Here is a 22,574-nt window from a genome sequence, read left to right as displayed (position 1 = left end):
CTCAGCAGAGCGATTTAACAATATAAAAAGTTAGGAGTAAACATACAGTACATCTCACGCAGGTGGTCCACACAAGAGAAATTGGAAAGAATGTAAGTTGAAGAACTGAGCACTGCACGTGGTCCACACAAGAGAAATGGGAAAGAATGTAAGTTGAAGAACTGAGCACTGCCACCTACCTTAGCACTGGATTTCACGAGTTCACTCATGTCGAGAGTTCTTGCCATGGATCACTTGCCCTTGTTGATCTCTTCAATGGGTATTTAAGACTCTCTTTCAGGATATGGTTTCCATAGGGGCTACCGGCTTTTTTGGATCTTTTTATCCATTTTTCTAGGTTTTTTTTTTAAGAAAATCTCACCTTTGTCTCACGCGAGGATTTTCCTCATAAAATCTTTGCTTTCTCTCTTGCAAGGTTTTTATGTTTTTATTAAACTTAGCATCTTTCTTAAGTTAAGAAACATAATAGATATTTATTTTCAATCCATCAGGCATATATAGAATTGGATCTAGGAGTTTTAATATAAACGAATTATCCCTTTCTAAACGAATTATCCCTTTCTATTCTCAGATAAAATTGGGCAAAAATCTCATCTCTTCGTGTCTAGCATTTCCAAATGATTAAATTATTTTATTTATTTAATAACAAATTATTTAATTTATTGTTACACATCACACTAGCTTTTCTCAACTTAAATTAACACAATATTATATTCCATAAAAAAGTATTAAAATTTTCTTAAGAAATTCATATATTAACTTTATTCCACTTATACATGAAAAACATGAATAAATTTTTTATCCATATATGTCACATGGCCATAAGAGCACCAATATAATCTTTTTGATTGCAACTTATGGATCAAATTAATTGTCAAAATTAAAGCCTCAAAATGTCATATACATTCCAAAGCAACTGTGCCTCACAAGCATCGGACCTTTTACGATTATAAAATCTGTTATACTTTCGCCATTACTCTAATGGTTATAAACTCAATCAATATCCCATGACAAAAACTATGGTTAATTTTATTTTACACGATTTACATTACATTGAAAACTGGCCTAATTCTTTCTTATAATTATAATCATGTACTCAATCAATATCCCCTGACAAAAATTATGATAAATTTTGCTTTGCAACATTTACATTACATTAAAAATTGACCTAATTCTTTCTTATAATCATAATCATGCTGCAGGAGAATCAAATAATCCTCTTGTCTATTTTATCTTCTAACAGTCGGGAACCTGATATGGTTGATACAGATGTGTTTTTCTCACCCTTCTTTGAGAGGGATGTAAAGTGGATATTTTGGGTTTCCCACATGTTTATAATCTACAGCCCCAACCCACTGCGGATATATAATTTGTGAAAAAACTACATACAACTAATGAAATCAATATCTATTGTCCAGTAATCATTTTATTATTAAAATGTTTTAAAAGTTTTAATAATATTATTTTTTGAATTAATTATATTATTAAGATTGGATGAACTTTTCTAACTAACTAACTAATATAATTCATAGAGTAATATAGATTTTTTTCACTTCATAGTAGACCTACTCAATCCATAAATCTAGAATTATAACTAATATGATTTCTTCTTATATAATGCTAAAGCTGCAACATACTAATTGACGATACGTTTCCAGAGCCTAATGTTCTGAGAACCAAAAAACATCATATTTATCACAAAGTGGCAAGTTTATTCATCCCTAGGATTAAAAGCTTACACGGCAAATAGAGTTGCAGTACTTTTAAATCAGTTATTATGAGTCACAGAATGTAGCCAAATGAGGCTGCAAAGGAGAAAGGAAAAAGGTCACTGAATTATCTTCACACATTTTATACATTTGCAGACGGGGCTCTCTTCCATTCTCCAATTCGTCTATCTTCCACTTGTGTGTTCTGGAATAGTGGTCTCTTTCTTTGGCGGAGTCATCATCTTCGACTGTCACGTTATTAAGTAGAATAATGCTATTGTGGAATTCTCGAACCTCTATTATCAGATTCCTCGTCATTATCAGTTTTCATTTCACTTGCTTTACCCCAATTGTCAGATGCCTCGTCATTCTCAGTTTTCATGCCACGTGCTTTACCCCAATTGTCAGATGCCTCGTCATTCTCAGTTTTCATGCCACGTGCTTTACCCCAATTGTCAGATGCCTCGTCATTCTCAGTTTTCATTTCACGTGCTTTACCCCATAGTGCAGAAAAAAGGCCCACAACGATCAAGAATGCTCCTACGACACTGCGCAGTTTTTGTTATCAAAATCAAAGAATCAATCACGTGGTTATTGGTATACCCGACTTGCAGGTGGTTGGTTATCTTCTTGGTGTTATAGTGGCAGCTATGAGGTTTGATCCTGGGTCTCCCGTGGATTAAACTTGATAGTTACCGATTCACCATGTGTTAAAAAAAAAATCAAAAAATCGAATCACGTTTTGACACAAGATTATGTTCGAAATTATGGAAAGTTACAGGATGAGGAGAGACCCAACATTACAAGAAAAAATTCTTAAACTAAACAAAATAATATAAAGAAAAACTTGCCAAAAAAAAACAAAATCGTTAAAAAAAATGCAGTATCCATATCCATTTAAGAGATACCAAATGACCGTAAGAAGAATGCAAGTGGCTTGTTAGGTTTCCGAGTTACCTGCCGACACGAAGATACACACGAAGGATGAGAATCTCCAAAAGTGCAGTGATAACCGTGCCAACTGGATAGAAAAGTGCCACAAATACAGGCCCTCTTTTGCTTATACACCAAGCTATCAAAAACATTCCCAATCCAGAACTTATTACTCCCTGAAACATGCAATATATTTGTCATGTTTCTGCTGTACTTTATTCCAATTAATATCTTGTTACAATACTCCGTTTACTATTCTATGCCAGGGACATTTTTGGTTGAAAGTTCGGATGGTTACCGAGTATACAACGCTCAGAAGCTTAATATTCCATCCTATAGCCCATATATTGGGCTTATTATTCTCGTAGATTACAGCAATTAGAGCAGATTCAACTGCCCCAATAAGAGTCGTCAGTGCTGCTAATGATAATTGAGCAGGATACCTCTTCAGAATAGGTGCCTGAATCCGATTTCATCCATTTACTTTCCAATAATTACGGATAGAATAATACAAATCAAAGAAATAAGTATAGTTGGCGATATAAGTATTCATAATGAATAGTACCTGAAAAGAAATACATGCAGACCAAAGGAGGACGCTTCCAAAGACCATGATGGAGCCCAGCGTAAAATTAGACTCAGAATTATACGTCATTTGATGACTTTTTACATGAGGTGATAAAACCCTATGAGTGGGGCTGTTGTATAACGTCATGACCATTGCACCAGTGACACATATAACTGTTCCCAGAACCTTTGCTTGTCCTCCCGAACTTCTGATATTAACTTTTTCGAGTCTAGCCAAAACAAAGTTGGATAAGCAGAATGTGCGTGCTAAAGGTTAGGATTGATTTTCCATATTCTTTCAAAAAAAAAAAATTAATTTTCATTTTTTTTTTAAATCGCCAAATTTGGGAAATACTCAAAATTCTCTATACACTAATACAAAAAATAAATAAATAGAAATTTAACTTAAAAAAAAAAAACAAATTTTAGCACTTTTCATCACATATTTTACAATATCGTTTTCAAACTTTAAGATGAATTCTCCTTTCTCCATGATCAATAGAATCTACATAGGTAAGAGCCAACAAGATTGTCATTTCGAGATAGGTAATACCTAATAAAAAAAAATTCTACCTTAGAATTGTGGCGATTGCAAATGTGAAAACCGGTACTAGATTAAATGCTGTTGAACTAAACGTTGAGGAAGTGTAGTACAATCCTGGAAGGACACAATTCTGAATGATCGCAATTCTGTTACATGACATTAATAAAATTGCCTTTATACGAGAATATTGCGACCTCGATTTCACAATAAGAGCTAGAAGATTATAACAAAGGTAGTATATGTAGACGATGCTTACCCACTTCCAAGCAAGAAAATTCGAAATACCACGGGCCATGTTAAAGGTCGGCGTTCCTTTCTGCAACAGTGGAAAAAAGATTAAACCATGTCTATCTGGCCATTATCAATTAAGCAATTGCTTAATAACATTCAAAAAACTGAAATCTAGATCGAAACATCAGGATAATAATGAGTGCACTACCTCTCTAAAATGAAAGCGAAAGGGGCGATAATTAATGATCCAATAGCCATTCTGTAGGTCACCAAAACAACGCGATTCATTCCAACTATTAAGGCGGCTCTCACGATGATATACGTCCCCGCCGAAGTTACCTGATATAAAATTTGTGAAAGATGGGGTTTGAATTTCTCAATTCGCTGCAAAGAAACCATTATAATAATACCAATCGACCTAGCGGTATCCCGGATGAATAACTTTCTTAACCACAGAAGACTGGTATCGAAGGACTTTTTATTTTCAATGAAATTAAGGTTGCAGTACTGAAACCATTAGACTTTACCGAAATATAGTTCCAAGCAGTTAGTCGAATAAACTGTATAACGCTTACTTATAGAATAATGCCCATGATTCTGTAACTTATTGAATGGCCCATTGCCACGATCCTATTATCGATAGGTGTGATGTTGCAGTTTTTCTGTCCCACAGAAGAACACCCGCACAAGCTTTTGGGCTCCGCACGACACGCATCGTATCGAGAACATCATAGAAAGAGAAACAATATACCACACAGGCGTTGTCTACGGAGGCTGCCAATTTACAGTTGGAATTCAGCAATTTTTTTTCTCGATAGGTGTGATGGTGCAGTTCTTCTATGCCCACAGAAGAATACCCGCACAAGCTTTTCGGCTCCGCACGACACGCATCGTATCGAGAATATCACAGCAACGGAAGCAATATACCACATACGCGTTGTCTACGGAGGCTGCCAATTTACTGTTGGAATTCAGTAAAAAGTTTTCTAAAAAATTTAATAGTGAGGTGTTTAAATTTTGTTTTTATACTTGAAATAGATTCAGTATTATAAAATCTAGTTTAAAATTTCAAAATTTCAAAATTTGAAATTTTATAACTATATTCTAGATTTTCCAAATTTTCTATCTAATTTAAACTAAAAATTCTAAACAAACTGTTAAAATTGTTATCCAATTTTCCAATTTTTTCCTAGTAAATTTGAAATATGATCATACTAAATAAAGATAGGTTCCGTCACTCGAGGATAGTTATGATTTTACTCCTGACAGATAATGTCAAATCATGGAATACATTACAAGTTTTGCACTGGCCCGTTTCTTAGTTGCGCAGCAAGTGATGTAACCTAACAGCTACTCTCGAGAACACGATACCTTAAAAACCATGGCTAGGCACATTTTGCTTTCGCATACCATTTGCTTTAATATATATGTTGTGTTGTCCAAAAATATACATTTGGCGATTGATACATTTTCCATTGGTAAAAGGATAAATTATATTAGTCAAAGGTTACATATTAGATAGATAATACTTGGACTGTAGTTTAAATATAATTGAATTAAATTAAAAAAATAATAAAAATAAAAATAAATAATGCTATGTGATTCATTTTATTAGTTTCAATTTCATTTTTTCATTTCTGTGAGCATCACTCAATGCAATGAGTGCTAAGTGAACAATTCAAAAATTATGAGAAATTAGTCAATTACGACTACCTCTCATGGAAATGGTCATATGTTAATGACTTATCCCAAAAACGATATCTAATATAATGCACTGCGTAAACCCCTAATATTAAAAAAAAAAAAAAAAAATTAAAATAATTAAATAAAAAGTGGTGTAGTGTTAAATGTGTTTGATAAAAATTAAGAAATATGATTAATTAGTATTGTTTATATTAACATATATACAATTTAGTACATATATTTTATTTTTATTAAGATATATAATTTTTTATAGTTAAATTTATTAAAATATGTTTTTAATATAATAATAAGTCATTTTAATTTGTAAACATGGAGAAGAAACTATAATTCAGGAAAATGGATATAATAGACAAATATATATAAAAAAAAAAAAGACTCCTAGTCTTGCTAAGATAAATCATTTCCATCACTATAAGTTTAGGGAAGTCGCAAGCCAAATAATGTGAAACTACTCATAAATGATTAATTACTTTATTTTCTTCATAATTGATTATTTTATTTTGTTATTTATTTATTTATTATTAATTTTTTTACGACCATTGCAGATCTGGGGATAGCACAAGATTTGAACCACGAGATCCCCTTTAGGTGAGACTTCATTTCCACAACCATTGCCAATTGCACTACCCAAGCCAAAAATATAATTTTTATTTTTATTTTTAGATATTCATTTCATTAAAATTTTCTTTTTGATTAATCATTTTCCTTAAGTAATTATTAAAGACCATATTCTAACAACTATTTCTTTATACTAAAATGTTATTTATTGATAAATATTATTTATTTAGCCAAATCTAACTGCAGAGATGATGTCATTTTTACTGATCTTTTTTGCTTTTGATAAAAATTAAAATGTTAAATAAAACATAAAAAAATAGTAACTAATAGAAATAGAAGTTACTAAACAACTCGTAATAGGACCTCAACCAATCACCTTACAAATAGATCAATTTAAATAATAATAATAAAAAAATAAAAACTTATAGATAAATAGAAGAATTTTTTGGTCTAAACCATACAATTTTATATTTTCTATAATCTTCTTATATATTTCAATAATATTATACAAATTTTATGCACTTAATTTTTTTATAAATCTCAAAATAATATTACATTAAGATTATTGAGACGTATTTCTAATGTGAATTTTTAATTTAATATGGTAGAGATTTTATAGCATATGATATTTAGAACATGATTACATCATTATATATTTTCTCCTAAAAGACTATAATAATTAAAACAATTACATATAAGAACATTATATATTAGTTTGATAAAAATGTATAATATAAATGATGATGATAATGATCATTAACATATACTAAGATTTATATATAAGGTTTTAAATAGGAAAAGGGATTTTTTAACATTTAATTATATACTTAAAAAGAAGTGAGAGAAGCATCCTGGGATCACCATAGTTTTTTTGAATTAAAAGGTCAATAAGGTTGGTAGTGTGATGCATATTTTGAAATTTAGGTCAAATGTTAGTATAGGGTGGAAAATCTAAGAGAAAGTTCATTTCATCTTCAACCCTCATAAGATCACACATGTGACAACTCTTTCATCCCATGGCATTTTGGGACTTTATCAATCCGCACTTTCATTATGAAGCCCATGAGAGCTAGTTCTCCTCTTGTTAATTTTCATTTTCTTGTTAACACTAGTCAACACAAATGGAAAATTTTGGTTTCTGAGATTGTTGTTGATGACCAATTTTTTCCCTCTAGATCTTTAGTGCCACATAATTTCTCATTAAATTTACAAGTAGTAATATTTTTTTTTATCTATTCCTTTATTTCCCAATGTTGCAACCATGACTAAGCTTCATATGCCACCCTTGCCTGAGCCAAAGGTGGGGGTTTTAGGTAGAGATGGAAGAAACTTTAGGAAGCCACTTGGCATTTATGTTGTATAAATTCTTCTTATACATAAATTACCTAGTCATAGCCATGCTTTCAGTGGGATAAATACTTTCTTCAATCGAAAGGATAGGGTATTCAATGTTTCCTTGAATATTGATGTTGTATGTTATAAATTGTTTTTGGATCACTTCAATCTTCCTCCACAACTTCGTGCATATATTGCAATACCACACAAAATATCAATTTAAAATAACAAGAGTGACGAGTCTCAAAGAGGACCTTTTATATAGTCTCTAATCCAAAGATATGTTAAGTTACAATTCCTTTCAAGTCCATATTTTGTTCTCAAACCCATATTTATCCTTTTCTTAATGTTATAATTCCTATTGATTTTAGGCTAGATGTTGATTCCCATATATTTTTATGAAGGGACTTTCTCCAAGGATCTGTTGTCATAAATGAAAGTATCATAGGTGAGATTATTGGATTTAATTATCATGAACTATGTTTTGTTGGCATTAACAAGCATACCCATTTTTGAACAGAAATAATGGAGGATATGAGTTGTTTTCCAATATCATAATGACTACATTCGAGAAGAACAACATCTTCAACATAAAGGAGAAGAGATATGACCATCCTAGTGAGTGTGGAGCCAACACAATCTGCATCTTCCAACCACTCTTCTAGCTTATCAATGTTTATGACAAATATTATAAGGGGATAAGGAACACTCGTGTTTGACTCTGATATTGTAATTAATTTATTTCAAAAAACCCTCAATTATCCTTAGCTTGGAAATAATATTCTCGTATAGTGTCATGACAACAACCCTCAACTTGAGAGGAATTGTTATATTTTCTAACCTATTTCATAGCTTTTCTCTAGGAATGGTTTCAATATATTTCCTAATGTCAACAAGACAAAAAAATGGATTGGTTCGATTATTTCATCATTCCTCTACAATTATCCTCAAAGTAATAGGATGGTTTGTGGTTGAACAATATCTCCCAAACCTAGCTTGGCCTTAGCTTTTTTACCACAACCTTTAAGCCAAATGATAATATTATTTTCCAAAATAACCATGTATAGGTTGGCTAAAATGTGGCCAACTATAATGGTCATGTAATTAGAGGGAATTATTTTATCCCCTCTCTTAAATATAGGTATAATAAAGTTCATTTTCCAAGGCTTATAGAATCCTTTCTTCACTACGAGATTAAAGAGCTTGTGTATATCTGAGATGACGAAAGGTTCTCGCATTTTAGAAATTCTAGTTTGGTAGCCTTCAATATACTTAGCTTTCCCATTAATAAACTACTTAATGGAAAACTCAATTTCTTCTAAAGAAATGATATCATCTTATATAAAGGTATTCAAAATGGTTTCCATGGCATTAAGCTAAATATTCTAGTTCTTAAAGGGAATCAAATGATTTTATTTAATTTTACGAATCATAATTTTCCTCTATAAATTTCTAGGGTCATACCTAAAGAGGTTTCCTAACTCCTCTTTCTTCATACTTATATAGCATATTTTTCTTCTTTCAATCATATCGATGTATGTATTTATCTTATCAATTTTTAACTTTTTTCTTAGAAGCATCCTTAATTTGTTTCAAGTAATTTTAAAATCATTATCATATCAACCACTAGTAGTTTTATTATTATATTTATACGAGACCACAATGAAGAAATTTCTAATATTATCAAAGAGGATTATAGTAAAATTATGATAGAGTTTTTCTGTATTATTCTATTGACAGTGCTAGGATCACCAACAAAGGGGACCTCCCCCATGTGAATTCCCAACTAGACCTCACACTATTTGGTGTAGGAGTCCCGTCTAGTATGAAGACTTGGTTTCCATATACTTAGATATCTGGCTTGGCTCTGGTTGTCAGCAAATGAGAGTGTTATGCTAGTATCTTCAACTAGCATGGTATGTGTGTCTTGTGAGTTCGTAATGTAGCTATGTTGAGGTTCTATTACTAAAAATGGGGAGAGTAAAGTGAACCTCTAAATTAGAGGTAGTAGTACCACCCAGGAAGAGGCACATGAAAACCAAAAAGGTATGTCCAACACCTAGCGGAATAGTCCACAGTGGATGTGGAAGACATTAAAACCAAGGTGGAGGGGACAACACATACACCATTGAACATAGTAGTTCCACATGGATGTGATAGTTGTTATAACCAAAAAACAAAGATGTTCCATTGAGTATCCCACGGAGTAGTCCACAAGTATGTGGTAGCAGTGATTTCTAATACACAAAGGTGGTCTATTTAGTATCCCGTGGAGTAGTCCATATGGTTGAGATAATAGTGATAAAAAATACAACACATCTTCAATAATGTGAGTACTAAAATAACCAAAGTATTTCAAATATATTAGCAAAGTTTAAGAAAACAAACATTACAAATGTTTAAAGAGTAGTCTTGCAAATATTTACAAAACATGAGTGAAAATGTGTTGGCCTTAACAAGCTTCTTAATTAAGAAAAAATACCAAGACACATCTATACACCATACATCACTTGTCCTAGTAGTGGGAATTGGAGCAACTCCTCGCTCCTCAAAGAACAGATTATAGACTCTCAAGGCTATGTCAGAGGAACCAATGTCAAATTTCCTTGCTCATACAATGCGAGGGGTCTATATATCCAAGGGTGATTCTTGACCCTTGTGACTCTTAGACTACCCTCATGACTTCTCAACTTCCAATGGCTTTCCAACTGACATGACTCTTCAACTTCTTGTGTGCATCCATTGGACTTCACTTTACATTACATTGAGTTGCAACGGATATGGCCCATAGTGGTGATGTGGCCAAGACAACTCATGACACAACTTGACATGATGTTGTTGACATGTATTAGTTGATTGTGGTGTCTTTGTCAACCTGTTGTGTTGTTGAGTGATGGATGTATTTTTCATGTGCTTTTTCTTCTCCTCTTCATGGCATAGTGTTGTGGGTTCTTCGATGGTCTTGGTCTTCCATGATGGTTCAATGCATATTTTCCTTTCACTTATTGCTTGATGTGCTTCGTACATTCATCCAACTGCAAGAAAATATTCTAGTATGTGTGCTCCTTCTTCATCCTGTTCCTCATCTCCCCATGATACATCATTGTACTTGTTCCTCTAATTAACTCATAATGGGACAACATCAATTCCAAAACCTCCTAGTGTAGCATGATGGATTTTTCTCATGTTCCGAGTCAAAGGGATGGAGGACAATTCACTAAGACAATGCAGAGCATAGCTAAGGCTTAATGAGTAACTCTAGGAGGACAACTTGCACTATCAAGAAAAACCGTGCAGTGAGCATTCAGAGTCATAATTGTGCAGTGAAGGACACCAGTGGTAGCTGCAAGCTGGGACCTTGAGGGGCACTTCTATGCAATTCCTGGAGGGAAGGTGTTTTCACTTATAGAGACACAATGAAATTCTTACAAAACCAGTGCCTGGTAACATCTATCTTTATGTGTCTTATATGATCTTCAGGAAACCATAGACATCGCATGCATCTTATATATAGTAATTACAAATATACAAATAACAACATGGATTGGTTCCTTCATCCAAGGATATAAGCCATGTATTTCAGGTATCCTTTCACATATAAAACTCACATGTATATAGGTATAAACTAGTGGAGGATGAGTAATTCAAGGACCTACAGTTTAATCAGCTTTACAGAGTAATGAAAGAAGACAGGGAGAAAGACTAACTCATCAAATAGATCTTGAAACATTACGAGTTCTACAATTATTTGAGTGAAAGATATACATATGGATGAAAGAGGATTGGATTCTATGATTCATGGAGCACAAATTTAAAGATATAATATCAAAGGTACATACAGTCATATGCATTAACTAGTCAACACAAATGAATCCATAAGAACATTTAAGACATTTCTGGCAGCTACAATTACATGAAATTAGAGAGGAAATGTGAGCATAATGGAATTTAACAAATAAATAACATATTGTAATACTTGAATGTTGTAATCACCACTATTTCATTTATAATTTGAAAAATGAAAATCTCAAATTAATACAGCTTCAAAAATAACATGTAATTTTTCCACATAATTCAGAACCCTTTTTAAGCGTTTCTTCCTACCTTATATAAGGTGAGGGAGAATTGGAAAATTACAAAATATCTCAGGACAACTTCCAACTTCCTACATGGCTAACTGTCTAGGCGTGGTGAATCTATCACCTCCCATTATTATGAAAGAAAGATGCCTTTCTAGGAAATAAAACGGCATAACAATATCAATTAAAAACAACAAAACAAAAGTCTCAATGAGCTAGAACGATGGTCTATAAATATCTCCATGCCACTCTTCTTTGCTGGCTCTCGTCCAAACATTTCTCTGCTAAATTACACCTCGTAATCTCTTGGCAGGTTCCCTGTCACTTTTGTTGTGAACCACTTTAATCCTTCTTTTGTAGGAACTAGGAGTGATGCGTGTAATGGGCATAATAGACTTTGGTCACAATTGCTAACTCGTTCGTCATTTTTTACAATCTTGATTAAGACAACATAACTAATTGCGCCCCATGGAACAAATCATACAAGTGTATCAGAACTCAGGCCATTCAATAATTTTAAACAGAATGGGATTCATAAACTGCAATCGTCGATTTCCTTTGGCCCCTTATGGTTTATCTCCTCTTTGCAATCCTTCTTATATGACCAGGCGTAGTGACCTGGTGCTTAGCCAAATACCGAGGATCGACAATCATGACATTCCTAGACCGTGTCTCTAGTTGCGCCCTCTTAACCTTTGTGATTGCGATGAGAAGGGACCGTTGATCATTGATTTGCGACATTATGTCATACCTTGCCATGTTCCACCTTGTGAGTGGTGACACATGTCACCCTATTTTGGCCCCATTTGACCCCTTAAAATGCCAAATCCGTATACCACAGGTCCTCCATACAACCATGTCATGCTGACGTTGGTTGCCATGTGTCTTTCTCGTGACCAATACTTTGCTGCCATGTGGCCCTATTGGAGGAGAGTGAAAGAGCCTGCCTGCCTTTGGTTTTTCACTATATTCCTTTGTTAATCATAATCAGCCCTTCCATGGCACCTTTAATGTTATCATAATTTGGCAGTTTTACGACACTGTACCTATTTATAGGCTTTGAAAACACCCATCGCTGATCTACGGTAGAGCTATGAGTGTGATCACCAATATGCGAGATCACTGGGAACTCTCATTACGACTTACACCAGACCTCTAGTGAGTGCCATCAACGATATGCGGGATTAATGGAACCTCTGATTGCAATTTTTGATATCACTGATCGCTAATTGCTTATCTCACTGCCCTCCCCTGTTGCTACTTTAAAAAAAGCTGATTGCGATTTGTGATGCACTCCTGAATCTCTGATATCCTTTTCTCCATCACTTCAAAGGAAACATAACCCTTGAACTTCAACATGTCATATCTTCTGAGCCAGAAGTCCATTTTTGTACTTCCATATGCCATTGGAAGGCTCGTTCTGAGCACTATGCAATGGAGGGGGCTTGATTTAGCTTTGAGAGCTTCCAAGGTTTGAAAAATGGCTTCAAAATTCATTGCTATTTGGAACTTGGTACAACTAATAACTCATAATGTCGTGAGTGACAATATTGGCTCCAACTTGGGAAAGTGGCTTGCTGGCAAGGTGCTAAGAACGTACAGACTAGTAGCCTTCTTTCCATTGGGCATGGAATGTTTTTAAACAAGTGAAAATTTTGTGAAAGTGGATCTTTAAATAGAAAACTAGAAACTCCATATGATAATTACAATAGACATCAATATTTACAATGAGTTCAAGATCATATCTTTTAATTCTAGAAATAAAGTTTGAGGAACTAGCCATTTACTGGTAGCTCCAATGATTCACCTTCTAGATTTTTGAGTAGGTAAGTATTATTTCCTTTTCCTTTTGAGATTTTAAAAGGGTCGAACCAAGGGAATCAAAATGTTCATGTTTACCTTCTTCTTCTCGTCAGACATTCCATCGGAGAAATAAATCTCCTGGTTGAACAAGTCAATCCTTGGCGTTTTTGTCAAACAAAGATTTTATCTTTTTTTGGTAATTTTCCAATTTAACCCCCACCTGTTCCTTGTTTTCATGGAGCTCACCCAGTTGGATTATCGTTCATTTCAAAGCACTTGGTTCCTCCTCAACTTGTGGTAGTAACTTCACCACTAGCATTCCTAATTGGATTGGGAATACTGTAACCTTACCATACATTAGCTTGAAAGGTTATTTTCGAATATAACATTTAGGAGTCACATGGTTAGCCGAGAGTGAAAAGTTCAATTGGCTGTCCCAATTCCTTTTATTTTTGATGATGGTCTTCTTCAGCACTCTCACCAAAGTTTTATTTGACAACTCAGCTAATTCGTTTCCTTCAAGATAGTAGGTGGTGGAATTCCCTATGATGATATTGAATTTCTGACAAGAGCTGTTGAATTTTGCTAATTTGAATACCCGCACATTGTTAGTGATGAATTCGATAGGGAAACCAAAATTGATAGTATGTTCTCCTCCATAAACTTAATTACCACTAAGTCTATAGTGTATCTTCCTAGGATGGCCTCTACCCACTTGGTGAAATAATTTGTGGCCATTAATATCCACTTATGTTGGCCACTGGAAGGTGGGTTTATCTCTCCTATGAAGCCTAGTCCCCATTGTATGAAGGGTTCATCCACATGTACTAGGATCAGGGGAAGAGGAGAAATTTTTTGTCTCTCAGCAAAGACTCAGCACTCTGACATGACCTAACTTGTAAATGCACATTTCCAAATAGTGTAGGCTAGTAGAATCCTGCTTTGAATACTTTTTCACTTGTGGTCTTCCAGCTGTAATGACCTCCACAAACTCCCCCATGAAATTCTTCAATCTCTTTATGAGTTTCACCTTCTGCCAAGCATAATAGAAAAGATTCCACTCGGTATTTTGAGTAGAAATGACCATTGGATATGGTATGCTTTTGAGCTTGAAGTCTCAACGTCCTATAATTGGATTTCTCTAGCCCTAGTGGGCACCTCAATAATAAGAGATAATGGATGATATTCTTATACCAGGGTGATCCCTAAGATTTAGCATAGATCTTTTGCTCTCCTGTTTTAATCCCATTCTACTGAACTTTTATTCTACCTTCCTCTGTTTTCAGGTTTATTCCCAAAGCTTGGTAGTTTGATTTTGATAAAATCTTAGCCAACCCCTGGACTTTTACGAGCTTAGTGGGCTTTATGTCTATCTCATATTCCCGTATCTCTGCTATCCACCTACCCCTTTTTCCTTCACTATCTCCTTGCATAAGGATGTCCTTGATCATTGTCGTTGGGACAAATGCCGTGATTTTTTACGATAGCACATACACTTGAAATGCCTTCAAATATTTGACTAGTGCATATTCTTATTTCTCCAAGATTTTATACTTCATCTCAGCATCCCTCAAGACTTGGCTGAAGAAGGCGATGGGTTGCTCATAACCATCTTTATTCTTCTATAGGAAAACTACAACAATAATATGTGGAGAAGCAAAAGAAAAGATATAGAATGGAATTGAGTAGCTAGAGTTGAATAGTACCCGTGCTTTAGTAAAGGAAACTTTAATTCTAGTAAAATAATATTGAGAGGTAGGGCTCCATTTGTCTTCATTTTCCTTTTTAATCATATCTGTAATGCCCTTCACTATTTCAACATAGTTGGGTATGAACCTTCTCAAGAAATTGATTCTCCCCAAAAAGACTTGGACCTCTTACTTATTTCTAGGTAGAGGAATGTGACTAATAGCTTTGACTCACTTAGGATAAATTTTCATTCCCTCTTGCGCTAGTATGTGTCCTAGTAGCTTCCCCTCACTCAAGGAAAACTTAGATTTCTTGGGATTCATAAATAGTCCATACCTCCTACTTTTCTGAAAGGTGAGCTTCAAGTGTAGGATGTGTTCTTCATCAGTCTTAGAGAAGACTGTGATATCATCCAAATATACCAATATAAACTTGTCTTGCTCCACTATGAAAGCTATATCCATAGATCTCTGAAATTTGACCCCTGCATTAACAAGATCAAAAGGCATGTGAGCATACATGAAATTTCCCCAAGGGGTGGTGAAAGAAGTCTTCTTCAGATCATTAGGGTGGACTGCCACTTGGTTGTAAATAGAGAACCCATCCATCATGGACATTCTAATTGATCCCACCACATTTTGTAATATATTATCCATCTTGGATAGTGGGTAATTGTCTTTCAAAGATGGCCTGTTAAGGTTACAAAAATCTACACATAACCATATTTCACCATTTTTTTTTTGGACTGGGACTAGGTTGGCCACCCACTCTAAGTACATTAAAGGCACTATGATTTTAGCCTGTAGAAGTTTCCTCACTTATTTTTCAATAGAGGGAAGAGTGGATTAATCTTCCTGAGCTTATGCTTGCATGGTTTTATTCCAATCTTTAGAGGTATCTTATGTTGTATGATGTTACTATCAAATGCTTTTAAATCCTGATAAGACCAAGAAAGAACATCCTTATAGATTTTGAAGATATTTAAATACCTTTGTTTGTATTGTGAGGGAATTCACTTTGATAGCCTGACCATATGGGGTTCATCTTCTTACGAAATATTGCAATCTTCTAATTCTCGTCCATCTCCGGAGCCATTGTTTTGGAGGCTACGTCATTCTGGTTAAATTATTGTTCGAGTGGAACTATCCCATGAGGAACAGTATTCCCTTCCAGCTGTAAAATTTTCATTCTGGACACCGTGTTCTCCCACGATGTTGTTTCTTGATCTACCTCTTTTTCCTCTTCTTGATCAATAGTTGAGCTAGTGAACTCCCCAACTACTTCTATAAATTTCTTGACCTACTCATCATCCTCAAATACCTACCATTGCTTGACATTATTAGGTATAGGGGGTCTGTGCCTGACCTCCACCTCGTACTCGAGAAGTGGATTTGGAGGAGATTTGAAGTTTCTTGCTACTACAACAAGGGAATCATCCATTCTGTTTTCTTCTCTAGGCATAAATTAAGAAATTATCAATTAAATCATATACTTCATTCCAACAATTCCTCAATATGGGGTGTTTGGCTTGACATAGATTTCATATCTGCTTTACAATCATCTCAGAGTCTCGATGCACAACTAAGCATTCAATATTCATATTCCTTTTTGTTTGAATCCCAAGGAGAAATGATTCGTACTCTTCCACATTGTTGGTTGCCTCAAACTCGAACTTGAATGATAGGAGTACCAGGATGCCATAAGGACTTACCAACAATACTCTTGCTCCATTTCCTTCTTTTGAACGATCTCCATCAAAGTATAATTTCCATACTTTGTTTTTATTTCTGTGTTCGTCGTCTAACTGCATCTTTAGATGTACTTGCATTTCTTCTAAGATGGTATCATCTTCTTCTAGAACCAAGCAGGAGAGGTCACTTTCTTTTCCATATACAGGGGAATTTCTAGAACCTTCAGCTGGGGTCATAATATTTACAAATATGGACTCTCTGTACAACCTCCCTTTTTCACCTCCAAAAGTGGGAATAGTCGATTAATTTAGATCTAATTTTATAGAGCCCACCACCTTGGAACTGTAAGACCTAGATAGGAGAATGTCAAATCTAGGAGGAATATCTGCCACTACTATGTCCATCACTACACTCTTCACAGGGTTTTGAGCCAGGTTTACCACCAAATATTTTATCATTCCCAAGCATTTGACTCTCTTAGAGTCAAAGGAGTATAGTTCCTTGTAGGGTTTAGTGATCTGCAAGCCAAGTTTTTCCATCAGGCTCAAGGGCATGAGGTTATCAGAGGCTCCAGAGTCCAACATACAATTATGCAATAAGAGGTCATGGATTACTAGGTTCTCATATAAGGGTGTAGTGGAAGAATCAAGTTCTTCAACATGAGGCCCAAGAACAACCATTGGTCTCTCTTCTTGAAGGTTTAAATAGTCATGGTTCTGTAGTGAAGTGGATTGAACCATAGAATGAGAGATTTGAACTTTATAAGTGGGTTGCTTTAAAAGTTCAGTTAGGGAAATAGGGATCTTTACCTTCTCAAGTTCCTTCTGAAGATTGAATGTAGACTGGAAATTTTCTAAGCCTCCCAACTCTACCTCTCTTTCTTTATCACTAGTAGATTTTATCAAAACAGGTGGCTTCTTTTCTGTGTGTTGCTATGAGCTATTGCATTCCTTACCCAAGGAGAATTTTACTTTGGATATGTCGGGGTTTAACTTCCATTTTCATTTATTTAATATTGGGGGAACATTTTGGGGAGTAATTTCCTGTTGTTGTTCAAGTCCCCTCAACCTCTTTTTTGAAGATCTAAGAATCATACTTTTGATGTACCCGTGCTTGCATGAAATCTGCAAATTGTTTACTATATTCCCCTATGACCTACTCACTTATTGTTGCTTCTCTATCATGGCACATCTCATGGTGAGCGATGTTTCCATGTTCCTCTGCAGAGAAGGAGGAATACGAGTTTCCCTACATCTCATGTTTATCCAATGATTGTTCATTTGAATCATCTTTCAAATATAGAGGGGGAGTGATCTGATCAAGTTGATCTTTTCTTTACCTTTGAAGTATCTACAATGGTGGCCTTCTGTACTGTGGGTTACAACCGCGGTTGTTACCATGAGTATTATGTTTAGGGAGAACTTGTGTGATAAAATCTGAATGGGCATATCCATTTCTTCCCACTTTGGATCTAGTAATTATTTACCTTAACCAGATGAGGATGCTTCTTCTTTCCCCCTTTTCTTCTCATGAGGATTATTCTTTCCTCATGATTTCCCTGCCAAGGTGAAATTTGCTTCCACCTCAAGAGCATCAACTTCGGGTTGATCCAAAGTATGAGACTTCCTCTCCCTCAGGGAAAATCCAAATTTGGACTCAAGGGCTCCCACAAATAGTACCCAAGGAGCAGCTTGAGGAGGCTTCATCTCAACCGACATGTTATTATACTGCTTATTGAATCCTTGTATGAATTTTAAAATATTATTTTTTGGCTTCTCCCTAATAGCATTGAACTTTATGAAGACATATTCATGATCTCTCTGTTCACCCCACTTTTGTGTGAAAGAGTTTTTGAGTTCTTCCCATGAGGTGATGGATGCATTGTGTAGGGATTTAAACATTTTTCTAGCTTCTCCATCGAGGGACTGTACAAAGAGTCTCAAGACCACATCCAGTTGTTCTACATTTAGATTCTCAGCAAAATCATAGAAGGTTTCAATGTGTCTCTGTGAATGTTTTCATCTTCGCCATTGATCCTATGAAAAATCTTTAGGTAGTCCTGAGGCATAGAAGTTAGCGGTTGTGGTAAATCTAGAGGGGCATATTTATTCAACAGGAAACCCAAAACAATCATCTAGATTAATGGAGGGTGATTGATATTTTCCAGAGGAACTTGAGTCAAGAAAACAGGGGATGGAGTAACTACACTAAGAGAAATATGACTGACTATATAGGGGATATTACTATTATTGAGGATATCTTTACCTTTTCCAATTTTAGGAGGAGGAGGAAATGAAAAAAATCAGTTGTTACTGAGATTCCTTCCTCTTTGATCTTTGCTTTGGGGGCATGATGCTCTAGATTATCTTCTACAGGGTATGTAAGGACCTTAGGAGTCAGATCTGAGCCATGACTACCAATGTGTTGGAGCTAGATGAGGAAGCTTTAAAGAATGATCAAACAATAGAATAGGTAATATGAGTTTTCTCCTTCTAGACTCTCCTAGAAACTAATTTCTCTAGGTCAAATACAGGAAGGGGTTTCTGCTGAGAGGTATCTGAGTCAGTGTGGGGCTTTCTAAAAGCCAAGATGATAAATGATAATGAGATTTGTGGAGTCTCCAAGGTGATGAGGATGCAATTCGAACATCTTTTCTCACATACACAAAGAGTGCTTCACTTGTCGTATCCCAAGGGAAAAATCCTTCAATAAATTCCCCATCAATGGTGTCAAAATATGTCACTTCCAGGGACAACCTTGGATTTCTTACAAGACCAGTGCCTGGTAACATCTATCTTTATGTATCTTATATGATCTTCAGGAAACCGAAGACATCATATACATCTTATAGACATAGTAATTACAAATATACAAATAACAACATGTTTTTGTTCCTTCATCGAACAACATAAACCATGTATTTCTGGTATCCTTTCACATATACAACTCACAGGAATATAGGTATAAACTATTGGAGGACGAGTAATTTGAGGACCTCCAGTTTAATCAGCTTTACATAGTAATGAAGGAAGAGAGGGAGAAAGACTAACTCATCACATAGAGCTTGAAACATCAATAATTCTACACTTATCTAAGTTAAAGATAGGAATATGGATTAAAGAGGATTGGATGTTATGATTCATGGAGTGCAAATTTAAAGATATAATCTCAAAGATACATATAGTCATGTGCATTAACTAGTCAACAAAAACAAATCCATAAGAACATATTAAACATTTCTAAAAGTTCCAATTGCATGCAATCATAGAGGAAATGTGAACATAATGGAATTTAATAGAGAAATAACATAATGTAATACTCAAAGGTCGGAATCACCACTCTTTCATTTATAATATAAAAGATGCAAATCTAGAATTAATACAGTTTCAGAATTAACATGTAGTTTTTCCACAGAATTCAGAACCCTTTTCAAGTGTTTCTTCCTCCCTTATATAAGGAGTGGGAGAATCAAAAAATTATAAAATATCTCAAGAGAAATTCTGGGTACCTAAATGGCTAGCTATCTATGCATGGTGGCTTTGTCGCCTCCCATTATTTAAATATAAAGATGCCTTTCTTGGAAAAAAAAAAAACCATAACTATATCAATTAAAAACATCAAAAAATAATTCCCAAATGAACTGGAATGATGGTATGTAAATATATCCATGAGACTCTTCTTTGCTAGCCTTTGCTCCAAACATTTCTCTACTAAATTGGACCTCATAATATCTCAGCAAGTTTCCTGTCAGTTTCGGTCTGAACTACTTTAATCCTTCTTTTGCAGGAACTAGAAGTGATGCACATTATGGGCAGAACATATTTCGATCACAACTGCTGACTCATCTGTCCCTCCTTACAATATTGGTTAATCCAACAGAACTAATCATGCCTCATGCAAAAAATCATATAAGTGTATCGAGACTAAGGCTATTCAGGAATTTTAAACATAATTGGATTCATAAATTGCGATTGTCGATTTCCTTTGGCCTATTATGGTTTATCTCCTCTTTGTAATCCTTCTTATATGATCGGGGGAAGTGACCTGGTGCTTAGCCAAATATCGGGGATCGACAATCACGACTTTCCTAGACAATGTCTCTAGTTTCACCCTCCTAACCTTTGTAATTGTGATGAGAAGGCACTGTTGATCACTGATCTACGAGATGACGCCATACCTTGCCACGTGCCACCTTGAGAGTGGTGACATGTGTCACCCTATTTTTGGCCCCATTTTACCCCTTAAAATGCAAAATATGTATGCCACATGTCCTCCGTCCCACCACGTCATGATAACGTTGGATGCCATGTGACTTTCTCGTGACTAGTCATGTGTTTCCATGTGACCCTACTGGAGGAGAGAGAAAGAGCCCGCCTGCCTTTGGTTTTTCACTGAATTCCTTTACCAATCGTAATTGACCCTTCCCCAGCACCTTTAATGTTATTCTCAGCAATTGTATGACATTGTATCTATTTGCAACCTTTTAAAATGTCAATCGCCAATCTGCGATACAACTATGAGTGCTATATTCAATATGCGGGATCACTGGGGACTCCGATTGAGATTTACACTGGACCTCTGATGAGTGAGATCGTCGATATCCGGGATTGATGGAACCTCCGATTGTGATTCAAGATATCAACAATTGTTGATTGTTGATCTCATTGGCCTCCCTTGCTACTACTCTAAAAAATGCCGATTGCAATTTACGATGTGCTCCTAGACCTCAGATATGCTTTTATCCTTCACTTCAAATGAAACAAAACCACCAAAGTTCAGCAGGCCATATCTTCTGATCCAGAAACCCATTTTCAGACATCAATATACCATTGGAAAGCTCGTTCTAAGAGCTACGTAGTGCAGGATGTATGAGTTAGCTTTTAGAGATTATGAGGTTTGAAAAATCGATTCAAAATTCACTGTTATTTGGCACTTGGTACAACTGAAAACTCATAATGTAGTGAGAGACAACAGAAGGCAATACAAGGTTGTAGGGGACCTCCTAGGCACTTACACACAATTTTAAAGAGTAAGGCATGGTAGGGATGCAAATGACCTACTGAGAATGACTGCACAGTTTTGGAGAACAGTGGAGAACCAGAAGTAGAGGGTCTGCTAGACATGACTACGCAGTTTTGGAGAGCAATGCAGGAAAGGTAGCAAGGGACCTAGTAGATATGTCTACGTAGATATTGAGAGTAGTGCAGACTTAGACAACAGGAGGCATGTTGGACATGTCTACATGGTTTTTTAGGGAAATGTAGAGAAAGGCACCAGAGGACCAGTGGGACATGTATATGTAGTTTTGGAGATCAGTGTAGACTTAGGAATTGGTTTAGTGAAGGTTTCGATAAACCATAATGAGCCTTGATGAATATGCTTCAGAAATGCACAATTTAGTTTGGACATGGAGGCAGTTTCTGCATTTTTATGGGAGGGAGATAGGTTTCTCACCTGTGGATTTGTGTAGTGCAATTGACTTGGAGGACAACCTCGAGCACTGCACAGTCTAGGTAGAAAAGAAAGGTCACTAAGGGTTGAGACTTCGTAGTGCAGCTCAATCGGGATCAGGTGGATAGGGTTTTCTGGTTCGATAGATTTTTAGGAAAATGTTTGTGTTGAAAGTAAGTGAACTTCTGAAGACTTGACATTGTTACCATACACTTGACATACTTCGACGACGAGACAACACAAACCGCTAGTACAACAAAACATAACATGCCCTCATTGA

At 35.3% G+C, this 22,574-nt stretch overlaps 1 protein-coding gene across 1 annotated transcript; it reads right to left on the bottom strand.

Moving 5' to 3' along the window:
* Positions 1-1,983: 1,983 nt before the first annotated feature.
* Positions 1,984-3,297, bottom strand: LOC149201847 (auxin-induced protein 5NG4-like). The gene is made up of 4 exons (XM_089401386.1): positions 3,208-3,297; positions 2,941-3,102; positions 2,667-2,818; positions 1,984-2,257 (listed from the first exon to the last, which is right to left on the bottom strand). Exons 1-4 carry the CDS (start codon positions 3,295-3,297, stop codon positions 1,984-1,986), a joined length of 678 nt encoding a protein of 225 aa, XP_089257512.1.
* Between the last annotated feature and the right edge of the window lie 19,277 nt (positions 3,298-22,574).

The sequence above is a fragment of the Pinus tabuliformis genome, chromosome 2_1, assembly GCF_031772625.1.
Source record: "Pinus tabuliformis cultivar Carrire ecotype Pingquan chromosome 2_1, CPIR1, whole genome shotgun sequence".
Taxonomy (NCBI): domain Eukaryota; kingdom Viridiplantae; phylum Streptophyta; class Pinopsida; order Pinales; family Pinaceae; genus Pinus; species Pinus tabuliformis.
The sequence above is the reverse complement of the archived record's forward strand: the minus strand, read 5'-3'. Positions and strand labels throughout refer to the sequence as shown.

Bases quoted from the DNA above. Each gene is read 5' to 3' on its own strand.
- LOC149201847 (XM_089401386.1), bottom strand. From the start codon at position 3,297: ATGACGTATAATTCTGAGTCTAATTTTACGCTGGGCTCCATCATGGTC. The intron at 2,819-2,940 runs GTAACCATCCGA...TGCATGTTTCAG, and splicing joins TTCTGAGCGTTGTATACTCG to GGAGTAATAAGTTCTGGATT. The intron at 2,258-2,666 runs GTAACTCGGAAA...AAAACTGCGCAG, and splicing joins GTGTATCTTCGTGTCGGCAG to TGTCGTAGGAGCATTCTTGA.